This window comes from Curcuma longa, chromosome 10 (assembly GCF_044706935.1).
Source record: "Curcuma longa cultivar G26 ecotype Majalengka, Jawa Barat chromosome 10, ITB_CL_G26_1.1, whole genome shotgun sequence".
In the NCBI taxonomy this organism is placed as follows: domain Eukaryota; kingdom Viridiplantae; phylum Streptophyta; class Magnoliopsida; order Zingiberales; family Zingiberaceae; genus Curcuma; species Curcuma longa.
The window spans coordinates 10,893,880-10,905,780 of NC_133870.1; the positions used below are offsets into that span (position 1 = coordinate 10,893,880).

The following is an 11,901-nucleotide window of genomic DNA, read 5'->3' on the forward strand; positions in this document are numbered from 1 at the left end:
CAATTTAAAAAATGTTTCTTTATTTTTTTAACTTTTAATTTCTTTTAATGATTAATTCTTCACCTCTTAATTCTTTCTCCTTCCTCATATTTTAATTTCTTTTGTTATTCCTTTCATCCTTAAACACATGGGGAAAATATTCCTCATTAAACTGATTAGATTAAATTTAATTTAATTTTAACTTAAACTTATTTGATCATAATCATTATGTTAGTCTTTAGTTAATCCTAAATTGATTTTTACTCAATCTTAATTTTTAAATATTAGTTTAACCTAATAGTAAGTATTTTTAATAATCAAATATTATAATAATATTTTTTTAATTAATATATTTTATATATATAAGTACCGAAACCGTATCGGCATGATACAATACCTAAACCGTGTCATGTTGATCATAAATCGAAACTTTGATACGGCTCGAAATTTTTAACCATGTTTCATCAAGATATTTGTAGGCAGGTTGGCATGGTATTGCTTCGGGCATGAGGCTTTGCTACTGTGTCAATATTAGCAATTTTCTCCAGCTGTCATGCCTGCTTTTAAGTATGATCTTAGATTGTTGTTGTACCTGCATTTTTTAGGACATTAAGCAAATTACGTATGTATGTTTTATTCATGAAATATTGAAAATAGATATAAGAGATGTAAATTAAATAAACAAACTTAGTTGAAAGATATTCTCCACCAAAAAGGTCATATGAGAATGATTAAGAGAGAAGAACATCTGAACGTGAGATTTTAATCAGGGATCCAACTAGCTCCAACAACAGACTGTGACACAATTAATTGAAGAAATCCTCCATAAGAAGCCCCAAGAAGAAAATGTAAGAGAGCTTAATAGAGTCCAAGCTCTAGATATTAATTTGAGTTATAACAAGAGTACGAGAGCATTTGTGGTAAGTGCACATTGTATACTGATCAATCATTATTTCAGATACAAGCAGCGTGGTAAAGAAGCTATAGAAGCAAATAATGTTTTCTTCTATATTACTTATGAAGGGACCGTTAATGTTGACAAAATTGAAGATCCAGTAAGTATTCATGTGATTAAATTTTCTTTTATGACGAAATGTGACAATTGATTAATGTGTGTTTTGTAAACTACATTAGGTACAAAGACGTGCTACACAAGACCAGATTGCATATTTTGGACAAACTCCTTCCCAGCTACTGACTGTTCCACACGCAAGGAAAAGACCACTGGCTGATGTCTTACACCTGCAGGTATATTTTTCTTTGTATTCCAGTAAAACCCTCAGTCACCACCACCACCACCACCACCACACACGCCCTTCACCCTCTCTCTCTCTATCTGTACATATGTTTTGTACAATACAACATGCAGGTCAAAGTATTGTGTTTAATATGATTTCGCATGCATTTTAAGCTGTCTAAGGTTGGGTTTAACATTGAATTTTCATTTCAAAAGTTTTTGTGCAGAATGCACTTTGTGGTAAGTGCGTCATGTGAAAGTAGCTTAGAGTTTGATAACCTAAATCACAAAATTGTTTTACAAAGCATTTTTACAAGCTTAGTTTTGAGATTAGAGACAATTATCCCTCGTAGAAACCCTAGGTAGCTCTATTGACCTTATATATATATATATATATATATATATATATATATATATATATATATATATATATATATATATATATATATATATATATATATATATTATTTGTGAATAAAGAATATTCCAAATTGTTCGTTAGACATCGAGTATTTACACATGAATCCATAAGCCTATTACACTTTCCCTCAAGCTAGTTTGAATATATTGTATAAATTGAGCTTTCAAATATAACTCCTAACAATTTAGTGAGCAAATTTGCTACTTGGTTATTGGAGTAATAAAATAAGTAATGATACTGTTGTATTGGTGGCTCTGATACCATGTTGATGGATTGGAGAGAAATATTTCATATGTAAATCCTAGATACAACTTCTCCTCCCTTGCCCTACATAGTCCTGGCTTCTCTACCTTTTTATATGTAGTATTGACGAATAAAAAATATTGTAAATACCCCTTGTACTGCATATTTAAACATGAGTATATGCCCATAACACTTAGTAAGCACTTTTCTCTTTAGGTAAAAGAGTGTTGATATTTAAAATAAATTATTACAGACATTAGAGATATATTTTTATTCCATTTAATCAAAGACGTATTGCACAACTACTTATAGATGATAACACATCTAGAAAATACAAAAAGACAGCTTATCAAATCTCCTAAATACAGCAACAACTAAAACAGGAATATATATATATCAAGAAATTATGGTAATAGCTGTCCATATCCTCAAGAATCTTCTAGGAGATGAATTAGTTGATTAACAGCTATAACTATATAAGGAAGCAAGAATATTCTACAATTATATATTCACATTTCATTTTTTTTTCATTGATATGAAATATTTTATGTGTTATTAATAATATTTCTGTGATTTGAAGTAATTTTTCAGTTTATTCATTACAATATAATAAATACTAATTTGTTGGACAAATTACTAGTAGCTTATGTCAAATGTTTTTAGCATGAATATTTGTTAAAAATATTTAATTAATAATTTAAGATTTAAGATATTTCATAACATGTAAACAATATTGGTTGTTCAATAGAATTATGATTTTAATATTACTTTATCAATTTTTATTTTAATAATTTTAGTCATTAGATCAACCATAATGATCTTGTTTAATTATCTAATATATAATTTTGATAATTTATTCTCATGTTAATAAACATTAAATGGTGAACATGTTAATTTATTAAATAATATTTTGAAATAATTTTTATTTTTATTTTCTATTATCATTTGCCATACTATTAACATATAATAATAAGTTGAATTTGCTTTATTTTGATTGGATAAAATATTTTTGAACATTATTTTTTTGAATAGTAATATTGCCCTAAATTAAATTGTAAAATTATATTTATACTATCTTAATATTCTTCATTAATTGTCACAGTACTTAATATTAATATTAACTTTAAGGTGTATATAAACAGATGTTGGAGAGGAGTTTTTAAAGGACTTTCCCATCTGCATTAGAAAAGTAATTTTGTGAATGCATTGCTTCGAGTAAAAGCAAATTGAACATGACTTTACCAAATCATAATTAACTCTCGTAGTGTTTTGACATTTATAAACACATTTAGGAAAGCACCCCAAAACCCAACTTAAGTATTTTATATTATATTTAGTGGGGAATATTCATCATTTAAGTATGCATAGATTGTCAATATTGCTCACATAACTAGGGTTTTTGAATTTTTGGATTTTCTGTAATGAGAACACTAAGAATGTTTAAGCATATAACAACAACCAACAATAATCAAGCCTTATCCCACTAGGTGGGGGCGACTACATGGATCCTTCTACGCTATTGGGCTGTATCCCTTAATATATGATCATCTATACTTAAATAAATTTTATCTTATTTATTGTTGCTAACCAACTCATTTTTAGTTTTCTTTTTCCTCGTTTGATGTGTGTATTTGTCACAGTTTCACATCATCTAACTAGAGCATTTATTGGTTGTCTCAATACATGCTCATATTATCTTAAACGTGTCTCGAAGTTTTTCCTCAATAGATGCAACTTTGATTTTCTCTCTAAGGCTCTCATTTCTTATTCTATCTATCCTCATATGTCCACACATCCAACTTAACATCCTCATCTTTGTCACTCTCATCTTCTGCTCTAGTGCTCGAGTTATATTCCAACGTTCAGCGTCATATAATATAGCAGGTTTGACCGTCATTTTGTAGAACTTCCCTTTAAGTTTTAGAAGTACTTTACGATCACATAAATACCCGATGCTCTCCTTTATTTCAACCATCCCATTTGTATTCTATATAAGATATTTCTCTCAATCCCTCCATCGTTTTTATAATAATGATCATAAATACTTAAAGCTCTTAGTTCCAGACAACTCATCATCTTCTATCTTAATAATTATCTCATTACGTCTAATATTGCTAAATTTAAATTCTATATATTACGTCTTTACTAAATTTAAAACCTTTCATTTCTAGTGTTTTCCGTCAAGATTTTAGTTTAACATTTACTCTATCACGTGTCTCATCTATCAAAATAATATCATCTACAAACAACATGCATCACGGTACTATGTCTTGAATATGTCCAATGAGTTCGTCCATGATTAATCTAAAAAGTTAAGGATTTAGAGCTAATCCTTAATGTAACACCTATCTTTATTTGAAATACTTTAGTTAATATGCCTGATGTCTTCACTTTGGTCGTTACATCGTCATACATATTTTTAATTAGTTCAATAAAGGATACGCTAACACCTCTCTTTTCTAGACACTTTATTATAAGTTTTTTCTAAGTCAATGAATATCATGTGTAGATTTTATTTTTGCTCTCGATACTTTTTAATTAATTGCCTGAGAAATGTATATCTTCTATTGTCGACCTTCTAAGCATGAACTTAAATTGATTTTCGATCACTGTGATCTCCTTCCTTAATCTTTTTCTATTTACTCTTTCCTAAAATTTCATGGTATGACTCATTAGTTTATATAATTTTGTATCTCCCTTGTTCTTATATAAGGAAACTAAAGTATTAATCCTCCATTGACCAGGTATTTTTTTCATTTTCAATATTATGTTAAATAATTTTATAAGTCATTCAATACTTTGCTTCCCTAGGCACTTCTATACCTCTATCGGAATATCATCTAAACAACTTTTTCATTTTGCATTCCATTTAAAGCTTGTTCTACTTTTGAAGTTTGAATTCTACAATAAAAATTTAAATTTCTATATTCATTTGACTTACTTAAATTACCTAAGTTAAGTTGGTCACCTAAACCTTCATTAAAAAAGTTGATGAAATTATCTCTTCCACCACTCTTTTAATTCTCCATCATTTACTAGTACCCTATTGCATTCATCTTTAATGCATCTTATTTGGATAATATCTCTTGTCTTCCTCTCTCACACTTTAACTATTCTATAAATATCTTTTTCCTCTTCTTTTATATTTAATTTTTGATATAATTGCTCAAAAATTTCATTCTTTGCATCATTTACTATTTTCTTAGCCTATTTCTTGACTAATATATACATTTTTTAAAATTTTCTAATTCTTACAAATACATAATTTCTTATAGGCTATTCGTTTTTCCTTTATTTTCTCATATACTTTCTCATTCTACCACTAAGATTTCTTACTGGATGGTGCATGTCCCTTTGTTTCACTGAGTACACTTTTGGTTACTATTTTCAACTTTGATACAATCTTATCCCATGTCGTATTAGAACCACCGTATATTTCATCTAATACTTGTATTCTTACCTTCTCGTTAAATATATTTTGTTTTTCATCCTTTAACTTTCACTATTTAATTCTAGGAATCGTGTATATTTTTCTTCTATTTATACTATGCTTGAGGCGTATCCAACACTACTAACCTATATTGGATAGTTAAATTTTCTCCAGAGATGACCTTACAATCTTTATAAATCTCCAACGTGCATATTTAGATCATCTCCTATTAAAATCATTTCATTTAGCGGAATATTTTGTAATACTTCATATAGATCATCCCAAAATTTCGATTTGGTATCTTCATCTAATCTTACTTGAAGTGCATATATGCTAATTACGTTTATAATTTCTTTTGTCACTACTATTTAAAGAACTATAATTCTATCTCTCTTTTAACTACTCCTATAACTTTATCCTTTAACGAGCTATCTACAACAACACCCACTTAATTTCTTGTTTTACTCTTTCCTGTGTACAATAACTTAAAATTTGTGTTTTCTATTATCTTTTCCTTCTCGTCTAGCCATTTTGTCTCTTGTACACATAAAATACTAATAATTCTTCTTCTAATTATCGTATCTACTACCTCCATTACTTTATCAGTGAGGCTTCTTATGTTCCATGTTCCAAATCTTCGACTATTAATTTTCCTATAATATTTGTTCTTATCTAACATATGGTGTGAGAACTCTTGCCTATTTAACAGTACACTCAAGTTCTCATGAAGATGTAGCGGTCTTTGCCGATACATTGCAATCGGATCCTGCAATGCGAACTCTTGCATATTTAATACTATACCCGAGTTTTGTAGATGTAGCGGTTCTTGCCAAAACATTACAGTTGGATCTTGCAACTCGTTCCTTCCAAAAAAACAACCTAACATTAACACAATAGTTTTATGGATCCATTCATTGAACATTTGCCTTAGTTTAACACTGGCTGATAACCTAATGCAATCTCCTCCTTTATCCGGGCTTGGGCTGACCATAACGGGGTATTCGTCATGGGCGGAGTTAATGTTAATTCACTTATATAAATTTGAAAAATGACTTCATTAACCACCCACATCTCTCCAAATCCCTTCATTAACCCGCATCCCTCTATGTCAAACTATCACAGCTCCCACTTTATATTTATCTCCCCACTACCACCACCCACCCCCTTAAAGTTCGATGTCCTTATTATGATTCAAAGTTCAAATCATACCTCAAAATGATCCATAATTAGTGGCATGTGAAACTCAGTGATGACTCCACCATTGTACAGGCAACCTTTTCCAAATATGTAACCATACCTAAGATTTTCTGTTGTGATAATAATAATAACTTAATAACGACTTACATAAGGAACTAACCAGTTATTCCTTAGGATCAATCATTAGTCAATGCTAAACCTCAAATTAATAGTGGTACTCATCTATGACTATAAATCCCTTTTCAATAATTAATGTGAGACTAAACTTGGTGTTCTTGCTTGGGATCGCCTTCAGATGAATCACCGGACACCTAGCTTCTATGTTGATGGGGTCGCACAAAGCCCACGAGTAGCTGAAAGAAGGCAGCACTCCTGCGAGGCTTCACAGAGGAAATAGAGGGTTAGAATGGAGGCTAGGGGGTGTCCTGACTCAGTCATTCCGACACCCAAGTCAGTCCGTCGGCCAGAGATGAGGAAGAAGAATGAGAGAATGAAGTGGAGGTTAGGAATAGTGCAGGTGTGCGTGCATGTACCTAGGTCTGCGAGAAGCGGATTCCTCTTATATAAACTCATCAAAGGAGATGTCACATCGACAGTAATGAAAATATCCCATCGTGATAAAGGAGGATCCCATCACCCATGCCTAGTATGGCAGAGGACTATGTTGTATTAATAATGCGTTGTATTAATAATGCGTTAAGTTACCTACTGTTCCGAGCACTCTACCATCCCACGTGTTGTTCAGGTGGTTGTTAGGCGGGAGGAGTGAGGGGCGTCAGGTTTATGGAGTAGAGCTACTTGAGCAGCAGTGTTGACTTGGCGAAACTGAGCTGATTGGAGAGTTGGCCTCCTTCGGGGAGATCGTGGAGCCGATCAGGCATGGAGCCAGTCGGGGCAGGGGAGCTAGTCGGGCCATGGAGTCTGTCGAGGAGGGGAGCCAGTCGGGCCATGGAGCCAGTCAGACAGTGGCTCCCACTTCTTCAACCACCCCTTCTTCGGCCGATGTGTTATTTCCACTTGGACAGGATCTTGACTTTCTTGATCAGGATATATTAGCTCATAACACTTGGTATACATGAAATTTTTGTTTAATGCAATAGCCATTTTTCATATTATTGGAAGGTGATTCTACTATTGCGGCAAGACAGGTTTAGATTTGCTAGTTTCCCAATTTCACCCTGTCTGACTGTAGATATAGTTTGTTACTTTAGAAGCAACAAAAGCTTGTTATGGGCTTCTGGATGTCTCAGTTCTTAATAATTTCCAATCCATTTGGAATCAATTACTACTAAACTATCAAGCAACTGTATGCATGTGGCTCGCCCCTTCAGGATCTTTAGTGTTTCAAAAGTCATAATTTAGAACCTCCTTGTGCTTGCATTATACACCATAAATTATTCTGTTGCAAAACTCTGTATTTTTCTCAGATTGGAAATTATCATACATGGGCATAGTACTCAGGTAACTTGTTAACCCGTTAGCTTATTTAATGCAGTATGTTAGAAGAACCTTTAGGAGAATATGAATGCATAAGACCAAAATGAAGATGAAACATGATTTTCTCTTAAGCTGCTAAATCTACTAGAGTAAAAATGCCATCAAGGCATTGTTTTTAATCGTACAAGTTGTCTTTCTTTAGCAGATTGTTTGATGCTATAAATCAACACCAGTTTACCTACGTATTTAACATAATGCATAAAACTGGCCTAGTCAAGTTCTTGTTTAAAAGAGGGATTAAGACTGTAGGCCCATCTATTTGTCTCCATGATGGAATTTCTTTTTTTTCCATTGATTACCATTAATCTGCATACAGCTCATCGTTGAGTTTCCATATCTTTTACAGACCATTTATCGGAATCCGGCTGGGATTAAACCTTACACAGTTCCTCATCCAGATCGCTGCAACTTGCCAGCTGGTGCCATTTTTGCAACTCATGATTCTATTGTTGTTGTGGATATGAATGCTCCTGCAGCACATGTGGCACTCCACAAGTGGCAGCCAAATACCCCAGACGGCCAAGGAACACCTTTCCTGTTTCAACACAGTAAATTTGCTGCTAATTTAACCAGTGGTGGTTCACTCATGCGCATGTTCAAAGGACAAGGTGGATCCAGTTCAGATGACTGGCAATATCCTCAGGCATTAGCTTTTCCTGCATCTGGAATCCGAAGTTCAGAAATTGTTGCGGTAACATGTGACAAAGAGATATTCACTGGTGGGTGGTCTTGTTTAATAAAATTTTACTAGACAATTTATGTTGCAAGATAGTTACATGGTGAGACATTAGATAGTTTTCAATTGTCAATGTTACCTGAATAAAGAGTTAGTTTGGAGGACTAAATATAATGGTAAATGGATCTACTTTGGACTTTTTTATGAGACCTCCAGAGTTCAATTACCTCTGTTACACTAAACTTATTGATTGTTTTCTACTCCTAATCATAGATTTCTTAGTCATTAATGAAACTTACATTCCAGCAGAAACCCTTGAATCTGATTTTTGTTGCTTTCGACTAAAGTTACAAAGCTCCTATTTAGGTGTTCTCACAGTGAATAAGTTACTATTGATTTTCAGTCTAGTATCTCCTTTATGTGTTCTCTTGATTTGTTGGATGGTGTTTTTAGAATTTTAATTGTTCACTCCACTGGTGTAGGTGGGCATGCTGACAACTCCATCAAGTTGATCTCTTCTGATGGAGCAAAAACCATCGAAACCGCTGCTGGACATTGTGCACCCGTGACTTGTCTTACTCTATCAAAAGACAGCAATTATCTTGTCACAGGATCTCTTGACACAACTGTTATTGTTTGGAGAATTCACCGTGTTTCCCCATCAAATGTGAAGAATGCCTCAGAATCTACCTCAGCACCAGTGAGTCCTACAAGTGGTAGTGATCTGCATAGTACCACTGATACCAATAGAAGGCGGCGGATCGAAGGCCCCATGCATGTACTAAGGGGCCATCTCGGAGAAATAATCTCATGTTCTGTTTGTTCAGACCTAGGTGTTGTTGCTTCGTGTTCAAACGCTTCTGGTGTTATCCTACACTCGTTGAGGAGAGGGCATTTGATAAAGAAATTAGATATTCAGGCACATATCGTTTGCCTCTCATCTTTAGGAGTACTGCTAATTTGGAACAAATTCAAGAAAAGGCTCTCCACCTTTACAGTCAATGGGATTCCAATTGCTACGACTCTCGTATCACCCTTCTCTGGCAGTATTAGTTGCATTCACATTTCTGCAGATGGGGAGAATGCTTTAATTGGAACCACATCAAACACTGATCAGATCAATAAAGACATTATTCCTGAAAATAGTAGTATGGAGCTGGATAGGAGCGACGAAATTGCTACATCCAGAGAGAGTATAACAATTCCTGTGCCTTCGATTGCTTTCTTGAATTTGCATACCCTGAAGGTAAATTTTGAACATTTTTCATTCTTATTCCTGTGAATTTTCCATAACCTTATAATTTCTCATTGCAGGTTTCCAATTCGTTAGTTATGGAAAGAAATCAAGACATTACTTGCATAGGTCTAGACAAGGACAGTACTAATCTGCTAGTATCAACGGCAGATAAACAACTTATAATTTTCACAGACCCTGCTGTAAGCTTTACAATTCAACTACGTTTAATTTCATAGTAACTAAATTTTAATTTTTTTTTTATTTTAAGATTCTGTTTTCCTCAGTATTTGTCGATGATTTGGTAAGCTCTAGGAGAAAACAGTGTCAGAAATCTCCCTCTAGAATTAAACTATGCATGTCCATTGGTTTGTGTTGAATTGCAATACGGTCATAAAAAAAGATAAAAAGTGAAAATTAAAAACGTACTTTGGTGTTGCTTCTTTTGTATTAACTGGGATAGGCATTCTCAAGACTTGTATCTATTCTTGCAGCTGAGTTTGAAGGTAGTGGATCATATGCTTCGTCTTGGCTGGGAAGGTGATGGCCTACTCAAATCATGAATACTTTTATTCGTGTGTTTTTTGAGCTCTGGTTGCTTTCGATCAGACATCAACCAAGTGATAGGATACACATGTGCAAATAGTAGGATAGCAGCATAGTTAAACGTGTGCATCACAAGACTGCCCCATTTTCTCTATTCTGTATATGATCTTATAATTTGTATTTGAAATCAATTTTCATTCGCCTCCTTTTTCATCTCAGACTCATTTTGTGTTCTTTGTACAGCTAATTTATAAAGGTAACGAATGCTGCTATTCATATTTTACTTTTAGTTACTGTCTGTTAAGTCATTTTGTATTTTTAACATAATGAACCAATTCTGGCCTTTCCTTTCCTATTCCACTTTCCTCAAGTCGCAGCTCTTTTACCATGTAGCGATGATGATGATATTTATTTTGATTCATATGTTATAGGCATACAAATGTGAGATTTTGTTTATGAAATTTTCTTGTGTATTTTGTGTTCAATTGTATCATGTTACAGCATTTTAGTCTACTTGCTCATGAACAGGTTCAAATTTTGAATTCATGATTGCTCATTATGTTCTTTTGAAATGTTGGTTTACTTTTTGATCTTTCTAGATCAATGAATGATGACCAAGTTTGAAATAAGCATGCAATAATATTTAGGGCTTGTCCTTCAACATAGAGCTTGTCCTTCAACATTCATGTCTCTGCCCTCCTTCAAAAGCTAGCTAAGCCAAACAGTGAGCCTGTAAAATTATTTAAATTTGATTAAAATCGTTGGAACTTAATTAAAAATTGCTTAAATCTTGTTAGTGGTGTAATTCTAATTGTTATATTAAGTAACTTTGATTAAGTTAGAATGATTTTAATTAAGTGATTTGTTTTCTATTATGTTATAGCTAGCACGGTGTGATCAATTCTAATTGTTATTATTAATTAACCGAGGTTCTTGTTAAAATGTTTTCTATTCTGTTATTAGTGATTTGTTTTTGTAATCAATGAGATCATCGAGTAGAAACATAAATAATATATATCGTGAATAGATTGTCATACAATTAATTTTTCTCATTAGTAAAATATTAGTGGTCAATTTTAAATTTCAATCAAATAAGGCATATGTTCAATTTGAGGAAGTCCATGCACGTGGAACATGAGTTCTCAAACGTGTACACATGAAAGTAAGTGTGCGAAATAATGCGCTCTTGCTCTTGGGCATGGTTGAGTGGGTTATTACGGGACAGATTTATTGAAGTGGACAAGGGTCATATTTCATCGAGGCAATGTCATTTTCTGTTATGGTTAATTGTAGCTTTTTGATTTACTTCCTTACAGATGATAATGAAGTTGACTGTGTGAGATCGTTAGGGTGGTAGATTTTATTTTTTATTAAAGTGTGTGAAATAATAATAAAAAAATAGAAAAAGTAAATATATCAAAATATATAATAGACTAATAGC

At 32.9% G+C, this 11,901-nt stretch overlaps 1 protein-coding gene across 2 annotated transcripts in view; it reads left to right on the forward strand.

The window, feature by feature from the left end:
• Positions 1-10,812, forward strand: part of LOC141835748 (BEACH domain-containing protein C2) — a gene marked incomplete at its 5' end in the record, with an annotated part of 115,612 nt that extends 104,800 nt beyond the window's left edge. Inside the window, 7 exon segments of one of the 2 annotated variants that reach the window (XM_074723125.1) lie at positions 938-1,034; positions 1,114-1,227; positions 8,351-8,723; positions 9,163-9,926; positions 9,995-10,117; positions 10,409-10,454; positions 10,704-10,812. In XM_074723125.1, coding sequence (XP_074579226.1) covers positions 938-1,034; positions 1,114-1,227; positions 8,351-8,723; positions 9,163-9,926; positions 9,995-10,117; positions 10,409-10,454; positions 10,704-10,714 — 1,528 coding nt within the window. 2 annotated transcript variants of the gene reach the window in all.
• Positions 10,813-11,901: the final 1,089 nt, after the last annotated feature.